This window comes from Belonocnema kinseyi, chromosome 6, assembly GCF_010883055.1.
Source record: "Belonocnema kinseyi isolate 2016_QV_RU_SX_M_011 chromosome 6, B_treatae_v1, whole genome shotgun sequence".
In the NCBI taxonomy this organism is placed as follows: Eukaryota; Metazoa; Arthropoda; class Insecta; order Hymenoptera; family Cynipidae; genus Belonocnema; species Belonocnema kinseyi.
The window spans coordinates 8,271,021-8,290,236 of NC_046662.1; the positions used below are offsets into that span (position 1 = coordinate 8,271,021).

Sequence of the window (19,216 nt, forward strand, 5' to 3'; positions counted from 1 at the left end):
CTTTTAGATGAATTTGACATCAATCATATAAATTTGATAAACGATTTCAAAGATTTAAATGATTTGACAAAGATTTCAAAGATATCACATAAATTTCAAAAGATTTCAAAGGTTTCTAAAAGTTTTCTCAGGGTTTTCACAAAGATTTAAAAAGATTTAAAAAAACTTTAGAAGATTCAGGGTGGCCGTTTTAATCGTCGAAATAAATTCCCGGTCATTTCCCAGCTCGCAAACATTTTTCACGGTCAATGAAATTAAAAAAAAATGGAACACCAAAGCTAAAAAAATATCCACTTGAGGTAATAAAAACTGAGCTGCAAATGAAAGCACTCAAAAAAGAACTGTTAAATTTAGAAACTTTTAAAATTTAAATTTAAAAGTTTTTAATTTAAAAATGTTGTATTCAAATGCTCAATAATTTACGCGTATAAAATTAAAGGTACTAACATTGTTAAATATAAAAAATATAAATCAATGTTATCATTTTCAATGCTTTAAATTAAAAAATCAATCAATGAACTTTTAAATGTTCAAAATTATATAATTTTAAGGAATTTTAAGCTAGAAACATTAAATATTGAAAAATCGAATTTTTTAAAACTGAACAATGCTTAAATAAGAAATTCAATTATTTTCTTTTTAAATAGTTTAAACATCCTTGAAAAGCTTCAAAATTTTATTTCAAAATCTTGAGAAATCTAGAAATTGTTTTAAATTTGTTTTAAATTTTTAATCATTTTGGAAATTTGTTCACAAATTCTAAATATCTGTCAAAATTAATTGATTTTTTTTCTACAATTTTCAGAAAATCCTGCAAATTTTAAAACAAAGATTTAAATAACATTTTCAAAAAGTATTCTAGAAGATTTTGAGAAAACCTTTTTAAATCTTGCATGATAATTTTTCATCTTTTTGAAACTCCTAAATATCTCTTAAAATTACTCAAATTTTTTTAATACAAATGTTCATTTGTAAATTATACATCAAAATTTTAAAATTTCACTTACAAATTAAGCATCTTTCAATTAAAAACAATTAAAATTGTAACGTTCAAAGTTTAAAGGCTTTTCGAAATTTTAACGATTCCAGGCGTTTTATGTCAAAAAATTGAGTTAAAGATTCTTTACTTTTAAATATTTGGTTTTAATTTACTTCTCTTAAATAAAAATTCGAATATTGCTAAATATTCAATAATTAATATTTTTTGTAAATTAAAAATTTCCAATTGAATGGGTTAAAAATTGAATATTTTAGACTAAAACAATATATTAAATTTAATAAATTCCTTTTATTAAGAATATGTTATTATGAACTTATTTTTAAGTTGAAAATAGTTTATAAACTTTCAGTCAATTTTGAACTGATTTAAAATCGTTTTGTCAAAGGCTTTCATTTTTTATTTGTTCAAGTATTTAAGAAAGCATTTAAAAATTCTTTAAATTAAAACTGTAAGATTAGAAATAACATTTTTAAATGGAAAATTTCTTGAATAAAAAATTTTTAATTACGCATTGTAAGCTAAATAATAGCATAATTGAAAACCACAAAAATTCAACTAATTATTTAAAAACTGTTGAAATCGAATGTGGAGAAAATTCAACACTTTTGTTGAAAATTTGCCTTTTTGATTTAAAAGTTCATTTATTTTTGTAGAAGTTTTATTATTTATCCTTAAAAATGCAAATTTTTAGTAAAATTTTTTTTATTTTTGGTTAAAAATTTAATATTTTAGACTGAAAGAATACTTTAAATTTAATAAAATCCTTTAATTAAGAAAATATTATTATGAAGTTATTTTTAAGTTGAAAATAGTTTATAAACTTTCAGTCGCACGTTCACATTTGTTTAATGACTAAGTCTTTCAAATTGAAACCGTTTAAGTTTTAACGTTAAAATCTGAAAATTCTTAAATTTTGAACTGATTTAAGATATTTTAGTCAAATCTTTTTGGTTCACTTTCAAGCATTCAAAAATTCTTAAAAAGAAAAATGTAAGCTTAAAAATAAAAATTTTTAATGGAAAATTTTTAAAGTAAAAAAAACTTTTAATTACGCATTGTAAGTTAAATAATAACATAATTGAAAAACATAACAATTCAATTAATTATTTAAAAACTGTTGACATCGAACATGGGCATATTTTTCTTCTAAAAATTTGTAAAATTCCCGATAAAAAAAAAATCACTGTCATTTCCCGGTTTTTTCCTGAAGATTACAAAAAAATCTTAACTTTTAGATACATTTTACATCTTTCATATAATTTTGATAAAATATCTCAGAGATTTCAATGAAATTACGTAGTTATCAAAATTTTCACAAAAATTTAGAAGATTTCTCGCAGATTTGAAAACATTAAAAAAATATTTCGGAATGATTTCAAAGCTTTCTCAAATATTCCACAAATATTTCTAAGATTTCAGAATATTTAAAAATACCTTAAAGTTTTAGATAAGTTTTATACCTTCCATGTAATTCTGATTAATGGTTCCAAAGATTTCAATGACTTTTAGAACAAAAAGGAAAGAAAAAATGTAAGAATGATCGATTTTAGATATTTTATGAGATGGGAAAGAGATAATTGGGTACAATTTATATTCTTCGTAAAAATAAACAGTCAATACTTACGAAATGGTATTTTGTTATGTACTCCAGTGACATCCAGGAATTCCTGATATCAGTTTTCAATAATTTAGATTCATCAATATGCAATACTACACTTATGCAAATCCACAATATTGTTCCTAATATATCGCGTTGCTTTTCCGTATTAGAGTGGATAAAACAAATTCCCAATTGTAAGATTACGCCAACAATCGATAGTGGCCAAAATTGAGAATTATAGATTATTAAAGAGTCCATAATTATCAACAGGATTCTAAAAAGCTTCTCTATATTATGTCCACTCTGAAAAAATATGAAGAAAATACAAATAGAAATAGTTACCAATCAGGGATTTGATCCAAAGGAGCATTAATCCTTTGTCATCCCCGTTTGATTATTTTTTACACGCAACTATCGCAAACGCAAATTTAAAAAAATGCATTCTTTGAAACTTTTTTTACATTAATTTTTTTAATATTTTATATAATTACAAAATTTTTGTTGGTGGTCTGGTTTTGGTTGAACAAAAACCTAATTTCAAAATTACCAATAGATTAAATTTCTACCAAAAAATACAAATTTTCAACCGAATAGTGAAATATTCAATTAAAAAAGGTTAAATTTTTAAGCAAATATGGAATATTAAAATTTTTTAGTTAAAAAAATTAATTCTCAATTTAAAACGATGAATTTTTAATAAAACAGTTTAATTTAAAAGAAAGAAGATTAATTTTCTACTGAAAAGTTGAAGTGTTATAATCGAAAATTCTTGAATTTAAAAAAATATTGAACTGAAAATTATTCAGTGTTAAAGATTTATATTTTAAAATGGTTTAAAAAGGTGTGTAATTTTGATCGCTTTTTTTTAGTTCAATTCTAAAGATTTACAATTGGAAATTCTTCAATTTTAATGTTTCGTAATTAAATTTTCAATTGAAAAAAAACAACTGATTCTTGCAAAAAAAAAATTTTTTAACAAAATAGTTCAATTTTTAATGAAAGGATACACATTTCATCCATAAAGATTTATTTCCTATCAGAAAAAGAGAAATTTGCCGGAAAATGCAAATAATCAAGGAAATTAATTATCAACAAAAAATATGCATTTTTCATCAAGAAGATTAATATTCTATCACAAAAGACGAATTTTAACAAAATACATGGATTTTCAAGAAAATAGTAAAATTTTCAACTAAAGAAGATAAATTTTTGCCAAAACAATGAGTAATTAAATTTGGAGTTAAATTCATTTTCGACCGACACATTTTTCTTAAATAAAATAGTTAAATTTTTAACAACATGAATAAGTTCAAACAAATAATGATCAATTTTTGAAACAAAAAAAAAATGAATTTTAAACTAAATAGTTGCACTATCAGTAAAAAATATGAGTTTTCAACTCTAAAAATTAATTTTCTACCAAAATAAGATAAATTTTCAATAAAATGGAACGAAAAAATCAACAAAATAGTTAAACTTTCAACAAAAGTAAATAAATTTTCAACAAATCACAAATTAGTTAAACTTTCAGTTAAAAATTAATTCTCAAAAAAAAATCAACAAAAAAGTTTTATTTTTACCGAAATAAATAAATTTTCAACCATAATGGCGAATCATGAAGATAAAACAGGAATTTTGAACCAAATAATAAAATATTAGACCAAAAAGATAAATTTTCAATCATACAGATTAATTTTTTCAAAAAAAATTATATATTTTTCAACTAAAAAATGTAAGTTTTCAATCAATTTCAATAAAAAAATTAATATTCCAGACTCATTCTGAACAACCGTTTACACAAAAGAGCAAAGAAATTGCAAAATAATTTAATTTTAAAACAAATACTTCAATTTTCCACTAAAAATATAAATTCCCAAGAAAAAAAGGAATAGTTAAACTTTTAATTGAAAAAATGAATTTGTCCCAACAAAAAACGGATTTTCAAGAAAATAGTTTAATTTTCTACTTAAATTATAAATTGTTAAGTTAAATTATGCATCTCCAACTGAAACAGTTGAAGTTTCAACAAAACATCAATTTTTACTAAAAAACGTTAATTGTCAATCAAAACTTAAATTTTAAGTTCAAAAAATTAATGTTCAACTAAAACTATGAAATATTCAATTAGAGTAAGTTCAATTTTTTATTTAAAAAAATAAACTACTTTCAATTAAGAAACTTACTTTAAAGAAAAAAACTAAATTAAAAAAAAATAGTTACATTTTCAAAGAAAGTTATGAATTTTTAACTAAAATGGTAAATCCTAAACTGGAATAGTTGAACAAATACGAATTTTCAAGTAAAAAAGATCAACCAAAGAGATGAAGTTGTAAGTAAAATTATGGAATATTCAACTGAAATAATAGTTATATTTTTAGTTTAAAAGACAAAATAATGTACAATATAAAAGAAACAAATTTTAAACAAAATAGTTAAACTTTTGGCAACAAAATTCCTTCTACATCAAAAGAAAATAACAAATTTTCAATCAAATCGCTCATTTTTCAACCAAACAAATGGATTTTTAATTAAAATTACGAATTTTCAACCAAAAAAATAATTTGCAACAAAAGAATTTAACTTTCAACCAAGTAATTTTATTTCCAACCTTAAAGATGAATTTTTAACTAAAATAGTAAATATTTAATTGAAGTTTAAAAGTCTTTCAATTAAAAAATTGTTAACATTTTCAATAATATAAATTAAAGAATCAAGCAATGAACTTTAAAAATGTTCAAAATTATATTATTTTAAGTAATTTTAAGTAAGACACATTAAAATTTGAAAAATAATTTTTTTTAACTTGACAGTTCTTAAATTAGAAGTTGAATTATTTTTCTTTTAAATAGTCTAGGCATCCTGCAAAAGCTTTAAAATTTTATTTCAAAATCTTAAAAAATTTAGAAGTGCTTTTAAATTTTTCCAAATTCAAAATCATTTTTGAATTTTTCATCAGAACTTTTAAATATCATTCAAAATAAATTGAATTTTTTCTGTAACTTTTAGAGAAACCTGCAAATTAAAAAAATAAGTTTGAATTTATAAATAACAATAGAACACTTATTATTTGTAAAAATATTAGAGCAATATTAAGAGATATATAGAAGTTTAAAAAAAATTCGAATTCAATTTAGAACTTTAAATAATTTCAAATACTTACAGCCGAATTTCAAATAAAATGTAGATTTTCGTAGATTTCAAACAAAAAATTTAGAATTTTTTTAAGAATTGTGAAAGACTACAAAAGAATACAAATTTTCTTAAGATTCTTAGGAAATTGAAAAGGATTTTTCACTTTGAAAAATTATTGTTACAGAAAGTTCAGATTTCTATACTTGAGTATAGATCCATTTTAAGAATAATTTATTTATTTATATTTACAGTTGATAAAATAAAACTATTTTTTATCAAAAATTGTCAACTTCAAATGCTTTTAATTTTTAATTCTTTAAATTCTCAAAACTGCACTTCAATTATTTAAAAAAACTGTTAAAATCGAAATTGAGCAGATTTTTCTTCTGAAAAATCGTAAAAATCCCGGTTTCCGGCCCGTCGGTCATCCGGTTTTTTATTTAAATATCTTCGATTTTTAAAACTTTTAATTTTTAATCTTTTTTTTTTAACTTTTAAAATGGAAAAATTTTAAGTGAAAGATTTTCGAATTAAGCATTCTAAACTAAATGATATAATAATTTATAAAAATCACAATAACGAAATTATTTAAAAACGATTGAAATCAAAGTTGGAAAAATTTTGTATTTAAACAATTTTGTAAAATTCCCGGTTAAAAATAAATTCACTGTCATTTCCCGGTTTTCCCCAGTCCCATAAAATTTCCGGTCATTTCTCGGTTTTCCAAATTTCCCGGTCCAACGGCCATCTTGAAGTTTTAAGTAAAATTATTGAATATTCAACTGAAATAATAGTTAAATTTTTAGTTTAAAAACAAAATAATGCACAATAAAAAAAGAAACAAATTTTCAACAAAATAGTTAAATTTTTGGCAAACAATTGTTCCTTCATCAAAAGAAAAAAAAAACATTTTTCAACCAAAGAAATTCATTTTTGATTAAAATGACGAATTTTCACCAAAAAAAAATCATTTTTAACAAAAAAATTTAACTCTCAACCAAGTAATTTTATTTCCAACCTAAAAAAAGGAATTTTTAACTAAAATAGTCAATATTTAACTGTAATATTTGAATTTTTAATCAAGAAAATTAACCTGCAAAGAAAAAGATAATTTTCTACTAAAAAATCGATTTTATACTAAATATTGTAAATTTTCAACAAAATAGTTGAATTTTCAATTTAAAAAATACAAATTCTCATCAAAATTGTTGAATTTTCAACAAGAAACTATCAATTTTCAACCAAAAATGGACATCAAAATTTTCAACCATAAAGATTAATTTTCTAGAAAAAAAAAAACGATTTTTTTACGATGTAAATTAAATTTGTAAACAACTACTTTCATTTCTAAATAAATAAAATAATAAATGAATTTTACTGCTATCAGAAGTAAGCTCCCAGATTTTTAAATTAAATTTCTTGAAATTTTGTTATTTTTTCCCCTGAAAATCGAATACAATTCAATTCCAATTTTTTTAGGCAATTTGATATTCGGACTTGAAAAATCAGGAAGTAGCACACAAAAATGAGCAAACGTGATACTTACATTCATGATTGCTTTTATGGGCCTTTGTTTAAAGAACAACATCTTATATCGAGCAAGCCACAATGACTGTTTATGTAAAACGTCATTCACAACTTGTTTGCATCCAGAACATAATGGATATTTCTCCTCGACAGTCTGTCTGAATTGTAGCAATTCCTTTTCGCTGCTTTTTGAACCAATTTGTTCAAACTTACGCAATTCGTACAATTTGAGTTCTTCATTATCATTGCAATTAAAACAGAGGCCATTTTTGTAATTGGTTAAATTAGAAGCGTGTCGAGAAGTATAAAACGTGGCAGATTCAGGCATTTCTTTTTGTTCTGGTATAGAATAGTTATAATCTCCATCCTGAAAAAAGTCGGACGATTAGAACTGAAAATGGTTCAATTTTTAACGAAAGAAATGAATTTACAACCATAATGATGAATCTTCGATATAAACAAATTTGCAGTTAAAAAAATTAACTCTTGAGCACAAAAAAGGGATATTTTTCAACAAAAGAGTTAAATTTGATATATTTTATTTTATTTAAAATTTTTACATTATTTATTGATAAATGGAACTGACATTAATATGTTTAATTCAGAAAGCCTTAATAAATATCTCATCACAATCGAATAATTAAATAAATTAAGAATACTAAAAACAAAAATAATCATTTACTTCATTTGTTCTTAAAGTTCACGAATTTGAATTATAATTATAACAAACTATTATTTTATATTTTTATACTTAAAATTCAGCGCAAATTTAATATATATTTATATTTGGAATTAAAAATATTTTAAACGTAAGTAGAAATCCAGTAGAAACATGAGGAATAAGATCAATTTTCCAGCAAAAAGATGAATTCTTAACAAAATACACTACACTTCAACTAAAAAAGCTACATTTTTAATCAGCAATTTCAATAAATAAAGTTTAAGTTTACAAAATTAATTTTTGATCGAAAAATAAAACAAATTTGAGAAAATGTTAAATTTTGAACTGGGACAGGTTAATTCTTTGCCTAAAAAATTAATTATCAACTAATTCTCGTAAAAATAATTAAATTTTCAACAAAAGTTTAATTTTCAATAAAAATGATGATTCTTGACAACAAAAGTGAATTTTAACAAAAAAGTTTAACTTTCAAACAAGTAGTTGAATTTTCAATCAAAAAGAACAATTTTAAACCAATAGGATTAATTTTCTACTAAAAAGACCAATTTTGAATCAAATAGATGCATTTTCAACTAAATATTCAGTTAAAAAAATATTTTTCAACGAAGACAAAAATAACTTTCAAATAAAAACAGACATTTTAATAAATAAAGTTTCAGTTAAAAAAAATTTTAATCGAAAAAAAAAGTTAAATTTTAAACTGGAACAGGTTAATTCTTACCTCAAAAACTAATTTTTAATGAAAAAAATCAAATAATTTTCAACCAGAGTTCAATTTTCAATTAAAATGATGAATCATAAAAAAAGTGAATTTTAACAAAAGAGTTCAGCTTTCAAACAATTAGTTGAATTTTCAAACAAAATGAAGAATTTTGAACCAATCGGATTAATTTTCTACCAAAAAGACCAATTTTATATCAAATAGATGAATTTTTAACAAAAATATTGGAATATTCAACTGGATTAGTTAAATTTTCTGTAAAAAAAATCTTTATCCAAGATAAAAAACGAATTTACAGCAACATAGTTAAATTTTCAACTGGAATAGGTTAAATTTCAGTTTAAAAAATTAATTTTCAACAAAAACGAAATTAATTTTCAAATAAAAAGAAGATTCAAGTGGAATATTTGAATTTGTAACTCAAAAAGAAAAATTTTCACCAAAATATACGAATTTTCAAATTAAAAAGATAACTTTTTAACCGAAAATTGAATAACTACATTTTCAGTTACAAAAGCAAAGATTAATTTTTCTACTAAAAAGGATGATTTCATTTTTCATGAGTTTTAACTAAAATTTTACAACTGAAATAGGTTAATTTTCAGTTTAAAAATTAATTTTCAACGAAAATAAAAAACGAATTTGCAACAAAATAGTTAAATCTACAACCAAAGAGATTAATTTTCAACTAAAATGATTTATCAACCGAAATAATTTAATTTTCAACTAAAACGATGAATTTTGAACCAAGAAAATTAATTTTTTACTAAAAAAATTAAATTTCAATTAAGAAGATTAATTTATTACCAAGAAAAATTTTCGAAAAAAAAAATAAATCTTAAACCAAAAATTGAATAGTTACATTTTTAATTAAAACAAAATAATTTTCAACTAAAATGATGGAGTTTTCAAAAACAAAAAATCAATTTTCAACAAAAAAGTTTAAATTTCAACCAATTAATTGAATTTTCAAGCGAAAAAGACGAATTCTCAAGGAAAAATGTAATAGCTAATATTTTAACAAAATTTTAATTTTAAAGCAAAACAGTTGAATCCAACCAAAAAATACGTATTTTCAACAGGAGTGTAATTTTTAACAAAGAATGATTTTTCATTTAAAGGAGAAAAAAATTAATTCAATTAAAGTATTGAATTTGCAAGCAAAAAAGAATATTTTTCTACCAAAAAGGACGAATTTTCGACAAAATACATTAATTTTTTTAAAATGTTAAATTTTCAACCAAAAATATTAATTTTGTACAAAAAAAAGAATTCTCAACAAAATACATGATATTTTAATTAAAAAGCTACATTTTCCACCAGAAAGTTATTTTTCAACAAACTACATGAATTAAATTTAATTCAGTTTAAAAATTAATTTTCAACGAAGAAAAAATTAATTAAAGTTTTCTACCAAAGAGAATTTTCTACCAAAAAACGACAGTTTAAAAAAAACATGCAACTTTCAGTTAAAACATTATTTTGAATAAAAAAAGATTTTTTAACAAAACAGTAGCAGTAAAAAAGAATTAATTTTTAATGTAAAAAAAATTAATCTTCAACCAAAAAATATTTTAATTTTGAACAACAAACAGTTAAATTCAATTAAAAATTACGTATTTCAGTAAGAGTTAAATTGTCAACAAATAAAGAATTTTCATTTGAGACAAAAGCAAAATTGGTCGAATTTTAAACTAAGATTTTTCATTAGGGCGAGAAAAAAAATAAAACAAAGCTGTTGAACGTTTAATAAAAATATATCACTTTTCTGCTGAAAATAGAAGTTAAATTTTCAGTTAAAAGAATGTGTTAAAAAAACGAATTTTCAACTAAATTGTAAAATTCAGTAATTTAAAGTTTAGTTAAATTTTACGGTGCGATTAGTAATTTTGGCGATTTTTGTAGATTATAATAAAATACCTTTGAAAATCCATTATACTGGCTGCAAGATGGGCATAGCCACCAATCCACTTCATGTCTCCAAATACTTGCATCATAATTACAAAACCAACAATTTGCTCTAACTGGCCATCGAATTCTGCATCACAAATTTATATGTTATAAAGTATGAAAGAAATGATTTTCTGTTTACAATTGTATTGTTGTGAACCATACACTTACTTCAATTTATGGAAGACTGTCAGTAAAACGACGAATATGAAAATAAACGTGAACAAAATTGGCGCGAAATTGAATAATATATCTGGGTTGAGTTCCATCTTCTAAATAAGATAGCAGAAAAATGAACCATCAATTCTCGAGCCGTGTATTAATAAAAATACTACACTGTTTTCATTCAAAAACTTTATTAATTTTGACCTAAATATGGAAACGGCTGTTGCTGGTCACGCTATCCACGTCTTTTTCCTAACCTAAATGTGAGACTTGTTGATATAATCATTTTCATTCAATGAAAATACTGTCAAAAGTGTTGTTAATCTTTAGAAAAATTATCTAATGTCACTCTAAAGCACTATGTAGTCCCTAAAACACCTTACTTTCCTATGTATTAAGTAATTAAAGTAAAAATGATAAAAAGTAACTCAAAACCCTCAAAACCGGTTGCGGTTTTTATCAGTTTTTATTTCGGAAAATGTGAACTGTTCTGAACATAAACTACATAAGCAACGAGAAGCGCGTGGACTACCAGTGACATAGACACACAGAATGGGAATAGAATGAAAGAGAAAATAAGAGTGTCTATACCTGTCCTTTTCAAGGATCAAGGTGCAGTTCCATGTGGGTAGAAAATGTCGGCGGAAAGCAGAAACCTCTAAGAGTGAAAGAAACAAATATATCTCTCGATCTCTTTCGCTCTCACGAGTTTCTGGCCCATATGGGATTGCACCTTCATGGATAATGACTGGTGGACCGGGATGGGAAAGTAAAATACCTGACGTATCTTACAGTTTTTTTTATGTTATGTTTTCCATTTTGTCAACTTTTTTTTATTTGTGTAGAGTGGGGTTTTTCTACATGAAGGATCGTTTCTAATAAAAATGTTAAAATAATCCTAGAGGTGACACCTCTCTAGCGAACCTATAACAAGTTCCAAGAACTAAAAAAATCTCACTGGTTAAAAAGAGATGGAGATATCTATATCTCTTATTAACCAACAGCATTTTTTAGTTCATGAAACTTATTATAGATTCGCTAAAATGGTGCTGTATTTAGGCTTATAATATATTTGACCAGACAAGCTTGAAAAAATTCGGTCATTATTAAATTTCTTGCATGAGCATGTGCCACTACTTTAGGGATGACTAGGGTGGCGTCCCATGAGCTCGGAATGCGTTGCGTTTTGCAGATTGCGTTAAATCACTAGCCAGTGTCAGCTATGGAGTTCTAAATTTCTCGGACATTCAAAATCCCGTCACGTTCTGGCGACTGTGTCCGTCATTTAAAAATAAACTTATATTTGTATTTTACTTGTACAGAATATTAAGTAATGGTTTTTTAAGTATTTAACTATTATTTAAATTTATATTCACTATACTAATATTACAATTCTATGTAGAACAGCCTTTTCTTTATGATGAAATTTTTTAAACTGAGAATTCTTGGCCATATTCCCGTACTCCCGGACATATACTCGGTCACATAAACTTCGCGGTCCGCGTGTTCATTGCGTGTTTTGTTTACGTTTGTTCCAAATATGCGCTAGCGGCCTAGCCTATCATTAAGACGAATAAGGTGAAGTTAAGGCAGGCAGAACGTATGTATGGACAAATATATTATAAGCTTAGATGTGGCACCCACTAGCGAACCTATAAGAAGTTCTAAGGTCTAAGAAATGATATTCGTTAAAAAGAGATGGAGATAGTTATGTCTCTTCCTGACTAATGGCATTTTTCCACTTAACTAGATTTAAGGGCATCAGAATCTCATCCCAGGCCTCCGTGAAAAGGTACCCTAATTCAAAATCGAGATTAAGGAAAAGGTACCCTAAAGGTGCCTATATACCTTTCCGGCTGCAGGCCAGTTTGTTTTTTGTCCCATTAGAGTGACGAAGATGAAGAGCACTTTTTGTCTAATTTTTTGCCGTCTATAACTCTTATTATTATTGAACAGAAACTAAACTTGCCCACGGCCAGGATGTTATGTAAGCATCATAAATACTCTTACGTATCTTTTAACAAAAATATATTTCGTGCAATTTAAAATAGATTTTTTATTTTTAGAAATCAAAACCAAATCAGCGGGACAGCGGTAACCAATAAGATCACCTAAGCTACGCATGCGCAATGTGTAAAACTCAGTTAATGTGAGCACACTGGCTCCTGCCTAGAGTTCTTAAATTCTCGAGAATTTAAGTTCAGGTTATATAACCGAGAATATGACAGAATTTAAAAGAATTTAAGAATTTATGATTTTTAACAATATTTTTATTGCTCAGGTTATATCAGCGGTTGAATATAAATTATTTTCTAGCTCAGACATATTCAGGAATTTCAGTGTTTCATATACAAATTTCAAATTTTCAAATGTATTAGATTATTTCAAACAAACAAAAAAAGTTTTTTCTAGTTTAAAAGATAACTCTTTAACAAAATACTGAAATTTTTAACAAAATAATGAAATTTTTAACATAATAGTTAAATATTCAACCTAAAAAGACAAATTTACAACGAAAAAGTGTCATTGTTTATATTTTAATAAAAAAAGAATAAAATTTATACAATAAAAGAAAAGAATTTTAAAACCAAAAAGACGAATTTCCAACAAATAAAGATTTTTGACTAAAAAATAAATAAAATTTTATCTAAATTATTGAACCTTCAAAGCAGAACACAAATTTTCTTAATAAAAATTCAATTTTCAAACAAAAAATATGACTGTTCAACAAAAAATTAATTTCACACGAAACTGATGCATTTTTACGCAAAACAAAGAAATTTCAAACTAAAAAATAATTTTTTTACGAAAAAAACGCGAATTTTTAAACAAAATAGATCAATCTTAAAAAATTGAGAAGTTCCATTTTCTATTAAAAATGAATTCTAAACAAACAAAAAGAAATATTTTGCAATAAACAGTTTAATTTTCAACCAGAAATAAGCCTTTAATAAACAGAATTTCGCAATGTAGTTTAACTTTGATTCAAGTAGTTGATTTTTCAATTGAAAAAGATTAATTTATAACAAGATAATTAATCTATTAACCAACGAGATAACTTTTCAACTTAAAATATAAATCTTTAACAAAAAAAGTGATTTCTTAACAAATCGATTCAACCAAATGTTTTAAACAAATTAGTTGAATTATCAAACAAAGACGAACGATTTTTAACCAAAAACTTTCTACCAAAAAAATTGAATTTTCAATCCAAAAAGACGAATTTTTAATAAAAAGGATGACTTTTTAACAAAATTGTTGAATTCTCCACAAAATAGTTGCATTTTTATTAAAAAAAGATCAATTTCGTACTAAAACAGATGAATTTGTAATAAAAAACAAATTTTTTTTATAAGTGAAACTTTCATCCAGAAAATATTTCAGTTCATTTTTCAACGCCAAAATATAAATTTTCAGCAAAAAGTAAATTTTCTACGAAATAGTTAAGTTTTAAAGAAAATAGTATAATAGCATAATTTCTAAACAAACAGTTACATTTTTATCAAAAACAGATCTAATTTCGGCTAAAGCAGGTAAACTTTAACATAAAAAAGACAAACTTTAAAAAAAAGAGTTGAATTTTCAACCGAAAAGTTAAAGAAAAAATTCAATTTTCTATTAATTAAAATAAATTCTGAGATTCTCATAAATTCTCAGAGAATTTATTTCTCGGTAATATTCTCATTCTCGTTGCCGTTCTCAAAGTAATATAACCGGCTCAGAACTCTAGTCCTGTCGCTCCTGTCTATATCTATCAAGAAACTTGTGCTCCTGGATAACCTCTGTTGTTTAAAGATCATGGTGACCAGTGGCTTAAAAAGTATAAGAGGCGTAACTGCGATAAAACTTATCATTCACGTCAAACTTGGGATACGTCACTAGAATCAGACTGTATGAACGAGTTGTCAATATTATATAGGCTACGAAAAAAGTGACAGCTTTTATCATACAGTCATCGAATTTTCCATTATAAAATATAATGGAGTCGTATGAGAGCGTGCTGCTTGTCAAATCTGAAGTTTTTGTATTCAAAATACCGCCGAGGGCTACAAATAGGGGTTATCGGTAAGCATAATCTATCATGTTTTATCCAAGTTCTCATTTTCTAGATATCCAAAAAACACCATTGTTTTGCCCTCGCATTGTCTTCCTCCCTAAACTATTTTTTATTTCTCAAATACGTATATTCAAATCTGTACATATAAATAGTTCCAGATTAGATTTTATAACCATGTTGCCACCATTATGTTGTGCTTGCACAAGCGTATCATTTTTTGCACTCAATATCAATACCGTTATTCCGTACGAGAACAGTATCCTGAAAACCCTTGTTTCAACTTGAATTGAGCTAGTTTGAACCGAATCAATTCAGCTCAATTAATTTAATTTCAATATTTTTGCAGGCACACATTCTTTTTTGCAAAAATCGCGAAAATAATTTGTGTTTTGAAGTTTTCCCAATTTCTTTTTTTTATTAATTTACAGCGCAGCCGACTGGAATTTACAAGAACCGTCGTGGACAGGGCGCATGCGGCTAGTGTCTCAAGGTGATTCAGTTACCTTAAAACTTGAGGATAAAATTACGGGACAATTATTTGCGAAATGTCCGATTGAAACGTACCCTGGAGTCGCGGTTGAGGCCGTCACCGATTCCTCGCGATATTTTGTTTTAAGAATTCAGGATGACAATGGTCGGACGGCATTTATCGGTGTCGGCTTCCTAGATCGATCGGATAGTTTTGATCTTAATGTAGCTCTCCAGGATCACTTCAAATGGTTGAAAAACAGGGATCAAATTGAGAAGGAAAAAGAAACGCCAAAGCAAGAACTCGATCTCAGATTTAAGGAAGGAGAAACTATTAAAATAAACATGAAAATCACGGTGAGCAATTCTGAAAATTAATTCCGAATTTCATACTCTTTCTCCCCTTTTTTCTAAAAAAGAATTTCTGTTTTTAAAAACCCTTGTTTTCAGCGAACTTTCTCTGTTTTTGGGTTTAAATACGAATTGAATTAATAGAATTCAATAAGAACATCCAACTATTTTCATTGATAGTTCTTTGTTTTTAATTGAAAAGTACTGTTATATTTTTAGTTGGTAAATCATCCTTTTTTTTACAAATCTTGTTATTCGGTTGACAATTTTAGTGTTTTGTTGAAAGTTCGTACTTTCAGCTTGAAAATTGAATAATTTAGTAGAAAGTTCTACTATTTTGTGGAAAATTCAATTGTTGCTATTGAAAATTCGTCTTTTTTAGTTGAAAATTTATCATTTTTGTAGAAAATACAATTATTTGATTAAAATTTCATATTTTTTTGTTGAAGCTTCATCATTTTAAATAGAAATTCGTCTCTTTGCTTAAAGGTGTAACTATTTTCTTGTAAATTCAAATTTTTTAAACTGAAATATTATTATTTTTATGAAGTTGTATATTTTTAGGTTTAAAATTTAACAGTTGTTACGGAAGTTCGGCCTTTAGGCTTACAACTTTAACAGGTTGGTTGAAAGTTCATCCTTTCGGGATGAAAATCTAAAAATTTGGTTGAAACCTCGTATTCACATTTTTTATGAAATTTTATATTTTTCGATTTAAAATTTAACAGTTTTTACGGAAATTAGGTCTTTTTGCTAAAAAAAAATTCAACAGTTCGATTGAAAATTCATATTTTTGGGTAGAAAGTTTTTCCTTTTGGGTTGAAATACTAACAATTTGTTTGAAAATTCATATTTTGGTTACAAATTTTAATTGTTTTGATTAAAAATCCATCTTTGTGGGATTAAAATTCGACTGTTTTAATAGAGAAACATATTTTTTATTTGAAAATTAAACTGTTTTGTTGGAAAATCGTCTTTTTGGCTTGCAAGTTGAACAATTTGATAGAAAATACAACTATTTGGTAAAAAGTTCTACTACTTAGTTGAAAATTCATACTTTTTGGTTGAAACTTAAACTGTTTTGTTAAAAATTCGTTTTTTGCCTTGAAAATTCTATTATTTAGTAGAATATTATACTATTTAGTGGAAAATTCATATTTTCGTTAGAAATTTGTATTGTGTTTTTTTTTTAAATATATCTTTTTGGGTTGCGAATTTGACTGTTTTAATAGAAAAACATATTTTTTATTTGAAAATTAAACTGTTTTTTTGGAAAATCGTCTTTTTGGCTTGGAAGTTGAACAATTTGATAGAAAATACAACTATTTGGCTAAAAGTACATTTTTTCGTTGAAGCTTCTTCATTTTGGTTGAAAATTCATATTTTTGGGTAGAAAATAAAATTATTTTCTTAAAAATCCGCCTTTTTTGGTTTAAAAATAGCCTGTTTTAGTGGAAAAAAACCTTTATCTTTGAAAATTAAGTTTCTTTGTTAAAAAAAAATGGTCCTTTGGCTAAAGTTCAAGAATTTGGTAAAAAATACAACTATTGGGCTAGAATTTTTTTTTCGTTGAGATTTCATCATTTTGATTGAAAATTCATCTCTTCCCTTAAAAGTGTAACTATTTTATTGAAAATTCCTCTTTTTTTGTAGAAAATTACCCTTTTTTTTTATGAAAATTAACAATTTTGATGAAAATTAAACTTTCTGTTATAACTCCTTCTTTTGACTTGAAAATTCAATAATTTGGTAGAATATTATACTAATTTGTGGAAAATTAATATTTTTGGTTATAAATTTTAATCGTTTTTATTAAAAATTCAACTGTTTTAATAGCGAAAAATATTTTTTATTTGAAAATTAAACTATTTTGTTGGAAATACGTCTTTTTTATGAAAAATTAGCATTTTTTAATGAAATTTTATATTTTTGGATTTAAAATTTAGCAGTTTTTACGGAAATTAGGTCTCTTGGCTAAAAAATTCAACAGTGCGATTGAAAATTCATATTTTTTGGTAGAAACTTTGTCCTTTTGGTTTGAAAATTTAACAATTTGTTTAAAAATTCATATTTTCGGGTAAAAAATTTAATTGTTTCATTAAAAATCCGCCTTTTTTGGTAGAAGATTCGACTGTTTTAGTAGAAAAAACTTATTTTTTGGTTGAAAGTTTAACAATTTGGTAGAAAATACAACTATTTGGCTAGAGTTCATTTTTTTCTTTGAAGCTTCATGATTATAGTTGAAAGTTCGTCTCTTTGCTTAAAAGTATAAAAAGTTTTTTTTAATTTTTCTTTTTTGTAGAAAATTAACTTTTATTTGTGAAAATTTTATGATTCCCTGTAATTCCATACTTTTGGGTATAAAATTTATCAGTTTTTACGGAAAGTTGGCCTTCTGGATTGCCACTCAACAATTTGGTAGAAAGTTATACTACTTGGTTGAAAATTCATACTTTTTGTATGTAAATTAAACTGTTTTGTTAAAAATTTCTTTTTTGGCTTGAAAATTCAATAATTTGGTAAAACATTATACTATTTTGTGGATTTGTACTATTTTCTGCATCTGTTTCTTTAAAAATTAATTAATTTTCTCTAAGTAAATTCGTTCTTTTCTTGAAATAAATCGGTAGAAAAAGGATGGAAGCGAAGTCTCATCCAAGTCTAAACAGCGTTCTAGTGTTGGAATCGGCTTGCCACCACCCCCAGGAGGTGTAAAAATTGCTCCACCGCCCGCGAAAACTCCGACTTCCTCGCCAGCGCACAAACCCGCGCAAGGCCAGCAAAGTCAACAACCGACCAATCCCGAATGGGGTGAATTTGCCAGCGCGTCACAGCAACAATCAGCAGCTTCTTCAACCCCAACCACCAATGCAAGCTGGGTACAGTTCTAATTTCATTATAAATAACAGCGGAATTGAAATTAGCGTTAGCCTAGATTTCCATAATATGTATATTTGAAATAGTAATGTTATATAGACATATTTAAATAACGTTTGATTGGATCGAGTCTATGAAACTGTTATGTGCCGAAGAAAGAGCAGAAAGTACCTTCAAGTGTAGTTGGAAATCGAGTTTTTCCCCACAAATTTTACTGATTACTTTTTTTAACATGCGCATGCGGTGTTAATTTTAATAAAATATTTATTTCAAGCGTGGATAAGAAGTTAATGGATGCAATATAAAAAAAAAAAAAAAACTGTTGGATGAATGCGTCTTTCTGTCTCTTACTGGCAGATAAAACATTTCCTAGTACTCCTTTTACAAAGTTATCACTATCGGTAAGTTAGAGATAGGCGTACATGTGGACTGTCGCACGTAAAATTAAAAACGTGTGATTACTGATCAGTTATTTGCAGAATTGACAGTTACTTTCTTTCATCACAGTTGGAAATATTGAGCTAGATTAGGAAAAACGAGCGGGAAAAAAACAACAACAGATTAATATTTATATTTAAACTTGTGTCTTGATTTGGGAGTTTCTGAAAAAAACTCTGTGGTTAGTGTTATGTCATTGATTTGCAGCGCACAAGGTTACGCATTTCTTGAAAATATTACTATTTTTA

The 19,216-nt window shown here is 25.4% G+C and overlaps 2 protein-coding genes across 3 annotated transcripts in view; one reads left to right on the forward strand and one right to left on the reverse strand.

Moving 5' to 3' along the window:
• Window positions 1–11,231, reverse strand: part of LOC117174690 — a 19,919-nt gene extending 8,688 nt beyond the window's left edge. Inside the window, exons 1-5 of one of the 2 annotated variants that reach the window (XM_033363993.1) lie at window positions 10,982–11,231; window positions 10,784–10,884; window positions 10,583–10,700; window positions 7,279–7,626; window positions 2,625–2,903 (exon numbers count right to left, since the gene is read on the reverse strand). In XM_033363993.1, the coding sequence (XP_033219884.1) occupies window positions 2,625–2,903; window positions 7,279–7,626; window positions 10,583–10,700; window positions 10,784–10,881 (843 nt within the window). In that variant the 5' untranslated portion in view covers window positions 10,882–10,884; window positions 10,982–11,231. Of the gene's footprint in view, window positions 1–2,624; window positions 2,904–7,278; window positions 7,627–10,582; window positions 10,701–10,783 lie in introns of both variants that reach the window. The other variant, XM_033363992.1, reaches the window with a different exon arrangement.
• Window positions 11,232–14,614: 3,383 nt separating this feature from the next.
• On the forward strand, window positions 14,615–18,849 carry LOC117175150 (NECAP-like protein CG9132). The gene is made up of 3 exons (XM_033364738.1): window positions 14,615–14,842; window positions 15,263–15,659; window positions 18,284–18,849. The coding sequence occupies exons 1-3, from the start codon at window positions 14,757–14,759 to the stop codon at window positions 18,542–18,544; spliced, it is 744 nt and encodes a 247-aa protein (XP_033220629.1). The 5' UTR covers window positions 14,615–14,756; the 3' UTR covers window positions 18,545–18,849.
• The last annotated feature ends 367 nt before the right edge of the window (window positions 18,850–19,216 follow it).